Source organism: Carica papaya, chromosome 6 (genome assembly GCF_054855325.1).
Source record: "Carica papaya isolate Zhongbai chromosome 6, ASM5485532v1, whole genome shotgun sequence".
NCBI lineage: Eukaryota > Viridiplantae > Streptophyta > Magnoliopsida > Brassicales > Caricaceae > Carica > Carica papaya.
In genome coordinates, this window is record NC_142314.1 from 27168914 (window position 1) to 27185261 (window position 16348).

Sequence of the window (16348 nt, forward strand, 5' to 3'; positions counted from 1 at the left end):
CTTAGTGAAGGTTTTGAATGGAGGAAGGTCCCATTGGCTAGGGAGAGGTTTGGTTGTGGCAAGTTGGGTGTGGAGTGATCATCATAGAGCACATTGTTTGCTACAATGAGCTGTAGCTTTGCATTGTTTTTTGCCAGCTTGCCCTCCAGCTTGGCTTTTAGCTTGCCCGCAACTTTGGCATTGATGGGCTGGTAGACTCAGTTATGAAGCCTTCCATTTTTTGACTCCAGCTGAGCCATTTTTTGGGCGTTCGTCATAGTGGATTTTCATTTGTTCTTGGCCAGCTTGACAGTGCCAGAAGTACTCTTGACAAGTTTGTTTTGGCTCTAATACCAGTTAGTTAGGATTCTTGCTCATTAGCAAGCTAAGTTAGAGTTATTAACAATGTGATGAGGTTAAGGCTAGGATAAGATAAAATGAAGCATGAAGGTAACAATAGGAGGGGAGAGGCGAGGCAGAAAGGAAGAAGAGCGGAATATAGAACATAGCAAAATACAGGAGAGGGATTCAGATAATTTTCATTAGGTTTTCTCTATACTCCTCGATGCATCATTTGGTTGCCTTTTTATAGTGGTATCCTGCTGGTACACAACTTTTACAAATAATGGTGCTATATAGCTTGCATTCCTGTCTGCATTCCTGTAGTATAGTTTGTTATGATCAACTCTGTAGAGAATAAAACAAGAAGGAAAAAAAATAAGGACAAACATGCTAGGTAATAAATTAACGTAACTAACTGAAATTCTGGAGGTTATTATTAGGTCTCGACATGGAACCGTATTGGTAAGGATGGAGCTAGGTGGCCTGGAACACCCTTCAAAGAAGCTAATATTAGAACTGTGGTTTGGGATTTGGGTTATGAGAAAACACTTCCCAAGAATGGTGTTTTTTACTTGGAAAGTGGTAAGGAGCCGTATTTTAACTCTAGATAATTTCATTAAAGAGGGGAAGGTCATTGTGAATGGATACTTTCTATGTAACGGAGCAACAGGGACTGTCAAGCACCTTCTTCCCTGATGTCCTAGGTCCTATCAACTGCCGTTTGCCTTACAGTTCATTGAGAGTGATTCGTCAGGAAGAAGCTTGTATATATGGAGTGGCATTTGAGGGGATAAGTGTGACAATAAGCATCTAGGTCTTATCCCTTTTGCTACCTTATGGGTATATGGAAAGAGACAAACATGAGAGGTTTTGAGGGTACAAAATTGTCTTTTGATAGAATTAAGGATACTTGGCTTGATACCCCAAGTTTTTTAATAAAAAGTCATTCTCTTTATACTGATTAGGATTTTGAAGATCTGATTGACATTTTGATTCGTAAATAATTTTATATGGATTACATCCCTTTGGTGTACATTAAAAACTATACTTTTTCTTTTAAAAAAAAGAGTCCGTATTGCTTTCTTCCAAAATTGTAAGGATGTTCCCAAAGGGGAAGTGGTAAATGTTTTCAGGAATTCATTCTTAATGGTAGGATAGGTACTTGCATTAACTTATGGTCATTACTTTGGTGCCTAAGAAAGGCTGATCTATTAGTTGATAACTCATCACCCCATTATTCTATGATGAGTGTATAAAATCATCGGTAAGGTGTTATCAACTAGGATGAAAGAGGTGTTGGGAGACAAAAAATTTCTCATAGTCAAAGCATTTTTGTCATGTAAAGACAAATCTTGGTTGCCTCTTTCACTGCTAATGAAGTGGAGAAGATTTGATAAGGAAGAAAAAGAGTGTTCTTGCTTTAAGTTCGATTTTGAGTATAGATTTTAGAGGATCAATGTCTTTTTTTCGGTGCCCTTTTTTGCATGGGATACAGTGAGAGGATGCATTTTAGCTCCAGACAACTTGATTGAAAGGGGGAAAATCCTGGTGATAGGTGCTATTTGTGCAACAGAAATCCAGAGTCTTCCAATCATATTATTCTTGTCCTTTCCCGTGTCGGCTTTGGACATTGCCGTATGATTTATTGGAGCTAAATTGGGTGAGGGCTAGAACAACAAAAAAGGAACTTTAGATATGGAGAGGCATCTATAGGGATAGAAGTTACAATAAGACTTCAAACCTTGTTCCTTGGCTAGCTTTTGACTCATTTGGAAAGAGTGGACATGAGAGCTTTTGTGGGTATTTTTGACTTAGGGTTACCTGATCTATACTTACAAGGATTTTGGAGACCTCTTTGATATCTTACTTAAAGATATTTTTGTACATACACCGCATCTCTTTGGTGCATATGAATATAAATCTTTTTCTTTAAAAAAAGAATTTTAATTTTGAGAATGCTTATGTTAGATTTAGTTAAGGGTAGGGAATGGGAGAATGCTTATTTTTTCTTTAAAAAAGGAATTTTGATTTTTGTCATTGCATCATCAAAAAACATGGTGGTTGCGGAGACTCATACTGATGGGAATAGGAGCAGAGGGTGGAATGTGAATGTTGCAAGGTATCTTAATGATTGGGAGATTAAAGAGGATGAAGTCTTGCTATTTCTTTTATCCCGGTTAAGTTAAATGGCAACAGGGATCAGATGGTGTTGAATTTGAAGAAACAAGGGGAATTTACTGTCAAGTTATTTTTCAAGTGTCTAACTAGGAGGGAAGGGATGGGATGGTACACTTTCCGGTTAACTAGAAATAGAAGCTGAAGGCCCTCCATAAGAATTGCTTTCTTCACGGGGGAAGCGGATAGAGAATGCATCCTGACTATTGATAAACTAATGCGAAAAGGCAAAATTTTGGTTAGTTGCTGCTATTTATGCAACATGGTTGTGGAATTTTGCAACGACATCCTTTTCTAATGCTTGATGGTGTATAGTATTTGGTCTATGGTGTATGGTCTTCTAAGGATTAATTAGGTGATTGCGAGAGCGGTGAGGGATGAACTTTGGGCCTGGGTGAGGATATGTAAAAAGAAAACTTATCTTTATCTTATTCCTGCATCTAGTTTTTGGATGATTTGGAAAGAAAAGAATGCTAGAGCTTTAAAGAGGATTGAAGGGGAGATTGTTAATATTAGGGATAAATAGATGCATGTTTTTTGTTTTTTGATTCTGGGTTATGACTTTTATAATATGAAAAATTTTAGGAATGTCATTGATCCACTAATAGACTTGTAAATATCTTATACATGATTGGTACTCCCTTGATACAATTGTTTATATTTATACTATATTCTTTTTATCTCAAAAAAAATGTTAGAGTTAATTGGGTTCTTTTTTTTGAATAAGGTTATGAGGAGGAAGGGCTTTGGGGCAACTCTTGGTTATTATTTTTGGTGAGTCCAAATCACGATTTAAAGGTCAACCTGGGATTAGGCTTTTGTTAGTTGTGTCTGTCTTTATGGCTTAGGGTGGTTAGCATCAAGTTATGGACCACCAGAACAGTCAATACATGGAAATGTGTTCTTCCATTTTCCATAGATAGCAAGGTATATGCTTTATTTTCCACTTGTGTGGGCTAGAGCAAGGGACGTGTCTGGTTTTCTCTTTTGTGCAAACTCTGGATGGGGTTCACCTCTTTCGTCTCTTTTTCTTCGTCTACATAGGTTATCTACTAGAGATAGTTCTCCATTTAATTTCTTTTTGTCCCTTCATGATAATCGTATATCCTTGAATTTTCACTTATTAAGAAATGTCTATACTGAGAAACTTGTCATTTTTTATGCTGGACTTTTTTTCCACCTTATTCTTGGTTGTGATTTTTGAACCTGGTTCCGTGATTCCTTAGGATCCTATATGTGTAAGTCTCTACTTGATCGCCTCACTCAAAGTCGTCGTTATCATCCAGTTATTTTTCCTCTATTTTTCTCGAGAGTGAAAGCTTCTTTTCTTTAATTGTGCAAAACAGTGTTTAAAAGAATGAGGACTAACAATATGCTTCAGGTTTAAAGATTCGACATTGTTGTTTCCCATAATATGTGTGCCTCATGTGCTTTCAGAGTTGGAGAACAAACACCATTTGTTTTTTTTTTTCGAAGACCCATATTTTTGTTTTATCTTTATTTCTCTTTTTTATTTCTTTCTTTTTTGGAAGGATGAGGTGGTCTCTTAGCGCTTACTGATAGAATGGGATGATATTTCTCTTACTAGTAGTAGAATGATATAGAACCTTAATATCTATTAGACCTTTAGGTGCTAGAGTTTGATTAACCCAAAAGATCTCACAACCAAAAGTTGCTAATTTGTGCCATCTCTCATGGATCGATCCAAAGATGATGGTCAAAGGAGGTGGCAACCCCAAGTTACCAACTTGTGCACCCAACATCAAATAAAAGATAGAAAAAGACGATATCAACTTAAAGTGGGTAACTTGTCTAGTTGCAAAGATTCCTATTGGCTCTTTTTGCACCTCTTTTTTACCTATATAAAGAAATTTGATGTAATGAGTACATCTGTTATTGGAATAGAATTGAAAAATTTCTTTCTTTAAGTTCTGGTTTCTCTTCCTTTCTTCCAACATTTTCTTTCATTTAATCCCCCTCCTTGTCATCTTTTTCCTTTCTCTCTTCCCATCAGTCTCTTCTCCTTCTGCCTTAAAGTGTACTACTATAGTGCTGTCCATTACTTTATGTGATTGTGTAATTGCTGTAGTGTATCCTACATCAGGATCATATTTGGTCAACTAGTCAGATGTGTCACTGCTTAATTTGTTATACGGTTAATTGTCCTTGCTGATTGACTGCTTTCAGGATGCAAATTGTGGCAACACTCTGCTGATTTCTCTCGAAGAACTTGTTAAGGATGGGTTATTGTCAAAAGATGAGCTCCCAGAACCAATGTGAGGAATTTCAGAATGTTTGGATTTGGATCCTGATTTGAACTATCATGTCCCATCTTTTTTCTTTGAATCTGTCTTGTTCACGTGTCCTTGTGCCAATCATGCAGTAATGCTGAATGTGTGAACTTCTCTATAGTTTCTAAGCTGAAGGATTCTTTGATAACTAAGGTATGCCTATATATACATGAACTGCATATGTTCTTTTTGTACTTAAACTTGTCAAAATAGGGAGCTGCACAAATATTAAGGAAACTACTCAAGTGCTGTGCAGAAAGATATTGTTTCCTTAAATTAACAACTTTCATCTCTGCCCAGTCTCACTTATATGATCATTTGGAAGGGTCATCAGGACGAACTCCAGACATGTCAAACTTAAACCTTTCAGCTACTATAAATGTGTGGTAAATAAAGCAAATTCACCATTATCATAGATAGCCAATTGATCAAACAAGCCACACCATTGAATAACTTTTGTCCCTATATCATAATGTAGAGCAATAATGCTACTTCCTGGCACCACCATACTTGAGTTTGGCTTATTTTTCAATTCTATGAAGTAAAAATGAGAATATAATTATATGTGACAAAAATTTTCAATAAAAATAGTATTTTTATTCTAATTAATTCAATATATCATTAAAGTTTTGTTTTTATGATTTTTCACCAATAATTGGGATTACAGAACTGTTGGGAAGTGTATTTGTATAGTAAGTAGTAAAATTAGTATATTAATAATATACCTTTCTCATGTAATTAATAATGTTTCCTGTTATTATTCATAAAACTTATATATACAGGGTCCTAGTATTTAATTAAAATTCATACTTCATACTGGGCCATTACAAGATTAAAGTGGTTGAAAAATTTGGACTTTTTTTACAAATCCTATTCGATCTTTATTGCGAAATAAAAAGAAGAACTTTGAAGCGGGCCAGCCTTCATACTTGGCCGCCACAAGACCGGCCACCTCCACCACAAGCCGGTCTTCATAGCCGGTCCTAGCCTGCAAGCAGCCAGAAGCAGCTGCTGCAGCCGCTACTCCAGCTTGGATGGACTTCCCTGTCTGGGTAGAAGTCAGCTGCTGCTCCCTGCATCTGCCAACCCCCAATCTGCCGCACCACCGACTAGCATCTGTCTGCATGCAGGTCACCATCTCTACCATTTCAGCCGCGCCTCTAGCTGTGCTCATCTCTGTCCAGTTGGCTGTCCAGGAGCTGTCCGTGGTCTGTCTAGCCATCCGGCTGCTGTCCCTGCACAACTGTATTTTTGGCCTTAATTGAGCTAAATAATTTTGAAAGATGTCGGAAATTACATCTTAAATCTACCGTCGCAAACTTCCTAATGAGAGATTCAACATAAAACAATGGTGCATTTAAGCCAGTTCAGGCTGCATATCGCTTCATGGAAAGGATTACTTGAGTTAGTCACTATTGATCTGGACCACCTTTACGGCAGAGTAGAAGTAAGCCATATTTTGGGCACTAGACCAAAGCCGAGATATCCCACTTTTGATACTTGAGATAAGGAGGATCCAATGATTGGCTCTAGGACTCTATGGCACCAGAGATTAGTAAAACAGTTGTGTGACTGCCTAAAACAAAGGAGATTTGAGATTCAATTTCAGAGATCTATTCCATGGTAAAAGATGTAGCTTAGATATATGACCTGATCGTCAAAATGTGGACAACTAAATAGGACAAGAAGATAATCACAGAATATGCCAACTTTTTAGAAAACTTATGGCAAGAACTTGACCATTATCATAGTATCATTATGGAAAGCAACAAAGATGCAGTACCCTTGAATAGACTGGTTGAGAAAGAGAGAACATACCAATTTATGACAGGATTTAATTAAGAATATGATCAAGTGAGAGTTTAGATCTTAAGAAAGGAAGAGATGCTATCCATGAATGAGTTGATATCCTTAGTTAACACAGAGGAAAGTAGAAGAAGGGTTATGCTTGACTTGTTCACCACTGATAGCTCTGAAATAGTAGCTAATGACTCTAAACCTCGTCACCTGGAAAAGGAACCTAATCACAATGAGATCTCATCTATTGTCGGGAAGAACAGGGAAAATCTCTAGTGTACATTATGCAAGAAATCAAAGCACACAAGAGAAAAGTGTTACAAGCTTCATGGAAAGCCAACCACCTCTAGCAAGGATTGAAGATACAAGAAGAGTTAGGGACATGCCCATCTAGCCTAGGAGAAGAAAACTGTGGAGACCTGTGATTTCAGGGCAAAAATTAAATGCCTCCGGACTCAACTTCAGCGATTTAAAAAACCTAAAGGTATAGGTCTCATAGTACATTCTAAGTATCTTTTTTCCTCATATTTTTTGTGGTTCAAATGCCTCAGATAAATTCTTTGCATTGTTATGGATTATGAAATCAGGAGTTACTAACCATATGACAAACTCTTGTAAATTGTTTAACACATACTTCATGTCCCAGCAATAGGAAAATTGTCATTGCTGATAGTTCACTAACCACAGTAGCAGGATTTGGACCCATAAACCTCAATTGCTATCTCACTCTTAAGGATGCTCTTCACATATCTAAGCTATATACCAATGTTATATTAGTAACCAAATTATCTCATGATCTTAATTTCAAAGTGATTTTTTTTCCTGGTCTTTATGATTGGACGTGCTAAGACTTGGGGCGAGTTATACTTTCTGGATACATCTAATGTACCCAACACTATTTTCTCTACTAGCACATTAGACACATTATGGTTGTACCACAAGAGACTAGAACACTCTTCTTTCTCCATCTTAAGGTCATTTTTTCCTCTTTATTTTCTTGTTACAATAATGAAAATTTACACTACAATGTATGTGAACTAGTAAAACACCAATGTGTAACTTTTTCTCCTATTAATAAAAAAGTGATTTTCCTTTATAATTGATTCATGGTGATGTTTGGATTTCTTCTAGTATTCTTAACATCTCTGGGACACAACAGTTTGTTTCTTTCACTGATAACTGTACTTCGGTAATACCCGAGATCACTTTACACAAACCTTAACCTTATTCTTTCAAAAAGAAGGAATTGTTCATGAGTCTTCCTGTGTCTGTATTCCATAATAAAACGGAAAAAGTAGAACTCAAAGGCGGCCATCTGTTTACTATTGCACGAACATTCTTGTTTCACAACCACATACCTAAATACTACTAGGGGGAAGCTGCGATAACTGCCACATATCATATTAATTGGTTACCATCTAGATTACTAGACTTCCGAAGTCCAATAGAGGTTGTTGCGGCCACCTCTCTTACTAGACATGTCCAGAGCATAACACTTAATTTAGATAAAGGTACATCATTTCATTAATACATAAATGATAGAAGCGTTTACATCTTTTAAATATTATACAAGTAATAAAAAATACGAGATTCTGAAATTCTTCTTTTCTTACATCACAAAATACCATAATAGGGTAATTTCGATTCTTGAAACTAACTTTACAATTTCTCTTTTGTATCACTTACTATTTTGTAGCAAAACCCTCACTATTTGAAAAATGATAGGAGAGTGAGATATACTATCCTGGTAAGCAAATATCATGGCATAGTTAAATAAATGTAATATATATAGATTTCACACACATCAAAATCATATATCTTATATTTTTCTACATGTCAAATCTATAAACCTACAATTAAAACCACAACACTGTATTGAACAATCAACAATATGTGCCATCCCTATCATGGAGGTCTGGTCACCCACATCCACTCGCTGTAACATGCCCAGATCCAATCTCAATCAATCGCCTTATAGCCCCTGCTAATTGCACAGTGGAGGATGGGGCCGTGGATACCCCTAACTCATCGTCGGCTAGGTACCTAGCTCCTATAGATCCCCCGCCTCATCGACTATATTCACTACGTAGCCCCACACAGAATCACAATAACAATCCACAAGTATTATAGATCTCCCGACTCATTGCATAGGTTCACTCTGTAGCTTGTGTAGATTCCCCGACTCATCGCCTAGGGTCATTTCACCCAGCCGGACATGCTATAGGTGGGAGTTGAGCACCCTTCCCATGATAGACGATGCACCCTCAAAACCAAATTCATCATTAAAATCACATTATCACAATCTCAATAAAATCATCACATGTTTTACTCAAAATCATTATCAATAATATACCACAAATCCACGTGTATATATATATATATACTGAAAGTATGTCAAAAATTACATATTCCATTGTATCATAATATCTACTTACCTCGGTTGATGCAATCAATTTAACATCTCTCCATTGCGGCAGAGTTTTCCTGTATATTTTCCTCAATTTTTTCTAGTCACTTTGGCAATCTTCTCTTATAAATACTTTAATTTTCTTTTTTCACTAGGGCAAAGTCTCCTCTTATATTTTCCTCAATTTCCTACCAAAATTTCAGCAGCATCTCCCTTTAGAATTATCATTATTTTACACTAAAAAATATCTTCATCATAAGTAAATTAATTCCTTTTAAAAAAAACTCGAAACTACATACATTGTAGAATATGTTAATTTAACTCCGGTAGAGTCTCAGTTTAATCTCTAAGCTTTTTTTTCTCGAAAATCCGATAGAGTTTCGGGATGTTTTTGAGCCATTTCTAACCTAAAAAATACCTCTCAAATCATTCAAAAACTATCATCAAAATTTCAACAGAAACAAAATTCAAATGAAGGAGAAAACTTACCTTAAACTCGCGGGTTTCCCCTTGGTTGTCCATGAGCTTTTGCTCTCCTTTTCTCTTCGTTCTTTTGTTTTTTCCTTTCTTTCTTCCTTCCTTTTTTTTCCTCTCAATATTTGGGCAAAGTTTTCTTAAGAAAAAATTCCCAAATTCCCTCACTTTTCTTGGGTTTATACCCTTTTCCCTCTTTTTTCTCTTCTCTCTCTCTCTCTTCTTTCTCTCCCTAGCTTTGCTCTCCTTCACTTTAGAATGCATTTCCTGTCTCCTCATCCCTATTTATAGGTGAGGGAAGCCAAAATAGTTGGCCAAGAGGGGTTTAGGTGGCAAATTGTGAGGTTGCCACCTCAATTCCTCAAGTTTATCCCCTTTTTTTTCCTCTTTTCACTTTCCTACACCCTTAAGTAATTCTAAAGTCTTCTATCCTTATCTAGACACTAGACACCGCCCTATCCTTCTTTGAGGAGTTTTCATACCAACTTTTGGGCCCATTCAAGCTGTTTTGGGCCGCCTTAGGTCCACCTAAACCCTTAAGGCCCAAAATCCCACTCCATCCACAAGTCTCCACTTCAAATGGTCCTAACTTCCTTGATTCTTATCCATTTTCGACCCATTTTACCTTCACATGCTCGTTATGGTTTCAGCTATTTACTGACTAAAGTTGGGTTCAAAACCACATTTGGCCAATCTAATGTTCATCTAAGGCCCAAAAGGTCCAAGCCGCAAACAAAGTTAGGCCTATGCCAGTACCTTTACTTCAAAACTCCATAACTTGCTCAATTCTAAATTTGTTTGAGTAAAATTGTGTTTCACGGATTCCTTAAGCCGGCAGCTGTCACCTGATTTTGGTTTCAGCTCAATTCGAGTTCATTTGGCCAACTTATGGGCCATAGAAGCCCAAAAGGTCAAGACTGCCCCTTATCTTCATGCCTCTCAGGTTTGAGTTTATTCTCCCAAATTTTCTTCTATGGCCAATTTCATATTTCTTCCTTTATGTCTTGGCTAGTTCTCAGCCAAATATGAACCTTAAATTCCAAATATTTTGGTCTCGGAACACAAATCAAGCTCAAATGGTCAAATTAGAGCTCTCTTCAGAATTGTTGCACTAAGCTTTGGTTCCTTGCATTTTTCACTCAATTTTCTTCTGCATAAGTCTTTCTTTTCTTACGAATTTCTTTGCCCACCTGTCGTCTATTGTATCTTCCAATTTCATCCCCAAATTCGATCGATCTTGGGCTCAGGAAGTGCTTCAAGCACAAAGTCACTTAGGGAATTTTTCTCCCTTTCCTCGGAGATTTTTCTCTTGATTCGTAATTTAATTACTTCCTCATGTTCCCGAAGCACCTTCTTACTTTCTACGATGTCTTTTTAGTCTCAAAAAGTGTTCTCAAGTCTAGAAACTCAATTTTCTCATTGAGAGGAAGTTCTCTTTCTGAGGGGTTCCTTTTACCTAATTTCACCGTTTTCGCTATGTTTGACTCGAAACTTAGTTCTTAACTTTATTACATCTCCCTTCATAAATATACGTGCTCAATCAACCATACCAAACACAAGAGTTTAGACTGTGGAAAATCCAGGCTATTACAGAGGTTCTAGCTACATTTTTTTTTAGAGGTATGAGACATCAATAATCTTATCCTTTGTTGTCTTTGGATATATTGACTATGTTCACATACATCAGCTTTAAAGAGAGAAGCTCAATGCTAGAGCCATCAAGTGTCTTTGTGGGATATTTACCAACCAAAAAGGATACAAGTTTTACCACCCAACCATAAAAAATTGTATATATCAGCTGATTTTACCTTTGTTGAGACCACTTTTTCTTTGACCAACTTTATTTTAAGAGGGAGACTATACTGTAAGATAAAGGAGACTTGTTTTTTGACATTTCTCCCTTGTCCTTAACACAATGCAAATACTATTTGAGCTTATCATCTCACTAGAAGATCATAGTCTATAAAATGGGTATTAACCTCAAACCTCATAAGATGAGCTTGAACCTCACCTTACATAGGACCCACGTTTTACCTATGTGTATTTAAGAAGGGAAAACTCTTAACTCTGATCCAAAGTAGGTTTAATAATATGAGCCGGGCACTGGAAGTAATTGAGAATCATTGTCCATTTTATATTGATATACTTATTGCACTTAGAAAAAGGGATAGAAAATGCATTAAGCATCCACCCTATCCAATTTCCAACTTTATGTCTTTTGAAAACTATTCTTTAGCTCATAAGAAGTTTCTTACGAATTTGAATACTATATTCATTTCAAAACATTATTTGAGACTTTAGACAGTGAAGAATATAAAAATGCTATAAATGTTGAGCAAACATTTGGAAAAAACCTGACTAGGAAAGTGGTGGATCTACCTAGGAGAAAAAGACCAATAGTTTGTAGATGAGTGTTTACTATCAAGTATAAATTTGATGGAACTATCGAGAGATATAAGACAAGATTGATGGCTAAAGGATATATAGGATCGACTAGCAAGATACTTTTGCACCCATTGCAAAGATGAATGCAGTGTGTATCCTACTATCTTTAGTTGCTAATTTCAATTGGCAGTTATAACGATTTGATGTGAAGAATACCTTTTTGCATAGGGAATTGGAAGAGGAAATTTATATGGAGATTCCCTCAGGTTTGCCGAAGGAGGGGAAAAAAAGATATTCAAACTAAAAATGACACTATACGAACTTAAACAATTCCCTTGGGTATGGTTTGGGAGATTTTCCAGAGTAATGTTATCTATGGGCTACAGAAAGAGTCAAGAAGATCACTCCCCGTCCATCAAACACTTGGACTTGGGAGAAGTGATAACCCTATAAATGTATGTAGATGATATAATTGTCACAAAGAATAATGAAGAAGAGAAGATGACTCTCTAGCAATGCCTAGCTAAAAAATTTGAGATTGAAGAGTTTAAAAGATTAAAATTTTTCCTCGAGATAGAGGTCACCTATTCTAAGTCTAGAATATTTATATCTCATAAATATATTCTAGATCTCTTGAAGGAATCTAAGAAGTTGACATGCAAACTTACCAATACACAATTGGATCCCAATCACAAACTAAGATTGAAAAAGGAAGACCCCAAGGTGGATAAGGAAATGCATCAGAGACTACTGGAGAAATTGATATACTTGTCACATACAAGGCAAGACTTTACTTATGCAGTGAGTGTAGTGAGTTAATTCATGTACAAGCTCGGAGAAGTGCATTTGCAAGCTGCATATAGAATATTCTACTAGTTGAAGGGTACTCTAGGAAAGGGAATTATGTTTAAGAGAAACAATAACTTGCTCCTTGAAGCATGTTGATACTGACTATGTAGGTTAATTAGTTGAAGCAAGGTCTATATCTTGATACTACATTTTTGGAGGAAACTTAATGACTTCAAGAGGTAAGAAACTATTAGATCCCGGCCTTGACATGTACTTCACTGGAATTGTAATTCACTGAGAAAAGTTAATTTTTAAGTACTCATGGTAGAAATTTAAAAAAAGAGAGATTATTTTTGAGAAAGACCCAGAGATAGAGAGACTTTTAGAGAGAGAAAGAATAGAGCAAAAAACATAGAGAGAATTTTAGAGAGAGAGAAATGGGACTGAAAGAGAGAGAAAATACATAGAAAGGACGAATGTTATACAGATAGAGAAGCGTCTGTGTGAGAGGATGGCTGATGAGAGGGAGAAAGAGAAATTTTAGAGAGAGAAAATGATAGAGAAGGGAGAAAGAGTGATATGGAAGAGAAGATGAACATTTTGAGATTAACTTCAACAGCATGCCTTAGTTGTGTATACAATTTGTTATTTATATACATGAAAAGGTATCCCTAGCAGTCGTCACTATTGTTGCTAGAAAGGTGAAGAAATCCGTCGATTCAATGGTAGATGGTACTGGGTGAAGGAAGAAGATGAACAGTTGGGACTGGTTCACGTGTGAAGAAGAAGCGGTCCAGATGAAGGGTTGGCTCGGTTCACCGAAGAGAAAGGATCAGTTCAAAACAGTACGACACTTCATGTTTTGGGGTTTTAAGTACCCCTTTCGTTTTATCGTGACATGTGTCTCCATCGTTTTCTCATATTCTACCACGTGGCCTAAATGGTTTTCTAACGAGAAAACACGCGACCAACGCGTGTAAACCCTTAAGAGTTTTGATCTCCTACGGTCAGTTCTTTCTTCTTTTCTATTCTTTTTTTTTTTTATTTCCTGTAGTCGGTTTGGCTTTCTTCTCTGTGCATCGTCTTCTGCATGCGTGCAACCTGTTCTCAAAAGAAGCAGAATATAGTATCCTGATCCCGTGCCATGTCAAAGTTTAAGATTATAGCTCAAGGAGTATGTGAGCTCTTATGGTTGAAGATTCAATGGGATGGATTTATGAGATTATTTACGATAATAAGTCAGTAATTAGTATTATTCACAATTCTGTGCAACATGACAGGGCGAACATATTGAAACTAATTGATACTTTATTCATGAAAAGTTGGATAGCATGTTGATATGCACATAATACATGCTTATTACTTTACAGCTGCAGATATATTCACCAAGGAGTTTAGTGACTGTGAGTTTCAGACTGTTATTAGTAAATTGAGAATAAATAATATCTATTCATCAACTTGAAGTAGAGTGTTGAGAAGGATATTTGTATAATAAGTAAAGAATTTATTTAAAAAAGGTAGAGTAAAAGATATATTAGTAATGTACTCCTCATGTAATTAATAATGTTCTTTTAATTGTTTATAAAACCTATATATATATATATATATGTTCAATAAATTTCATATTTCATTCTCGACAAGGACCATAATTGTGGAATTGAAGATAAGAGTATCTTAGTTCTTTGCATGGGAAGCTAGCAAAGAATGTAGTTTGACAATTGATAAGCTTAGAAGGAGGAGGTTAATTTTGGTTAATGCGTGTTACTTTTGTAAAAAAGCTGAAGAAGACTACAGGCATCTCCTTTTACACTGCCCAGTAGTTCATCATCTGTGGTGTTTGGTTTACAAAAGGCTGGGTATTAGCTGGGTTTGTTCAGGGTCTATTGAAGAAGAGATTTGGGCTTGGAAGCATCTCAGCAACTATTGTATCCTTGCTGATTTGATTCCCATTTCAATTATGTGGACTGTATGGAAAGTTAGGAACAGTAGGGCATTTGAGGGTCTTGATGACACTAATGATTTTGATGTACTAAAGAATAGATGGCTTAGTACCCTTAATGTTTTGCTTACGGGTCATCCTCCGGTTTATTTTGAGACTTATAGGAAGATTACTGGAATGGAAGACTAAGCTGTAAATAATTGTACATGTTCTTTTGCACCACCCCTGGTACTCATACTAATACTACTATTCTACTTTTTATTTTAAAAAAATGAGTATCTTAGTTCAATTATGTATTCAATAGATAAATTATGACTAAACTCATCAAGTAATTATGACCTATGAATTGAATAAGAGTAGATAGGCTTGAGCCAAACACAATGTTATAGTTAATTATGTCTCTAATTAATGAGACATATATCTTTTATTTTACCAGAAAAGGAATGTAGGCTCCATGGGTTGCACATCACAAAGTTGATTTATCTTAACTTCGTTTTCCCCCTCAAATTTGCATTTTTTAGGCTGCATGGAGGCTTATTTTAAGTGAAGGTGAACTCAGGAGCGAGCTTCATGATTTTCGCGGGGACCCCAACATATCAAGTGAGATATTCTTAATTATCCGTAACATTAATTATCCACTTGTGATTATAAAATTGTTTTTGATTCCGCATACTAACATCTACATTTGGTGTGCAGAAAATTCTGCACAATCTTTGATTTTCCTTAGGATATATTGGAAATTAAAAACTTGTTTATATGGTACAAGTAAAAGTAGAATCAAAATTATTTTGCAAAGTAGAAAAATAGAGGAAAATATGGGGAAGAGAATGGAAGAATAAATAGAGAGAAAGAAATAGGGGATAAGGGTGAAAACTTTAAATGGACAATTGAAGAATATCAGATAGATACAAAGAACAAGGGAAATAGAAACATAATAGATAGAACATGAATTAAATCAGAAAATTATCAATTCCAAGCTTCCATGAATTGATCAAAACCCTTTATAGGTTGTAAACTTAACAGAAAAGGAAAACAACTAAAAGGAAAACAAACCCAAAGTTTCCAGAATTTTTTAAATAACCAAATAATTCAAATCTCCTAATATATCTATTAGAAAAATGAAAAAAAATCTATTAAAAAGTATTATAACCAGCCTTCTTATTTAGATTTAGAGGGTTCTGGATCACTTGTACCTATAAGAACTTTAAAATGTTGTTTGAAAAGTTGAAATTGAATCCAGAAATGCCAACTAACAGCTGCTTGCTTATACTGGATTTTTGGCCTTAACTTACCTATCAGTTGGTTGATGTTTCAAATTTTGACTAGATTAGGGAACTTCTGGAAATGACTTTAAGTGTTCCACTGTTTGCTCTATATTGACAATTTCATGCTTCGAATTAAGTACTGCATGCATAAACATACGGTAGCCTGAGATTTTCATTATTTGGTTCTGGAATCAATACAGTCATGGTCTTGGCTAACTTATGGGTCAAAGCTCCCAGGAATTGTTCTATTTAGAAAATTTCTGAGCATCATTGGGATTAGAAAGCGGTCATTTGTTGTCCATAAGCGATTTTGGCTATTTTGAGTTTTCTGTGTTATAAGATGACAACATAGTTTCCTTGTATAATAGCATAATTATAAATAATTGACTCATATATTTAGCATAATTATAGACAGCAAATTAATAGACTAATTTATGTTAGTTACCTTATATAAATTTCTTTGTATGTATATATATCTGAAATCTATTGGAGTAAAGTAATAAGA

At 35.7% G+C, this 16348-nt stretch overlaps 1 protein-coding gene across 2 annotated transcripts in view; it reads left to right on the forward strand.

The window, feature by feature from the left end:
• DPE1 (disproportionating enzyme) overlaps window positions 1–16348 on the forward strand; it is a 39215-nt gene that overhangs the window by 10994 nt on the left and 11873 nt on the right. The window contains exons 3-5 of one of the 2 annotated variants that reach the window (XM_088222331.1): window positions 4684–4772; window positions 4880–4940; window positions 15100–15178. In XM_088222331.1, the coding sequence (XP_088078457.1) occupies window positions 4684–4772; window positions 4880–4940; window positions 15100–15178 (229 nt within the window). The remainder of the gene's footprint in view (window positions 1–4683; window positions 4773–4879; window positions 4941–15099; window positions 15179–16348) is intronic. The other variant, XM_088222332.1, reaches the window with a different exon arrangement.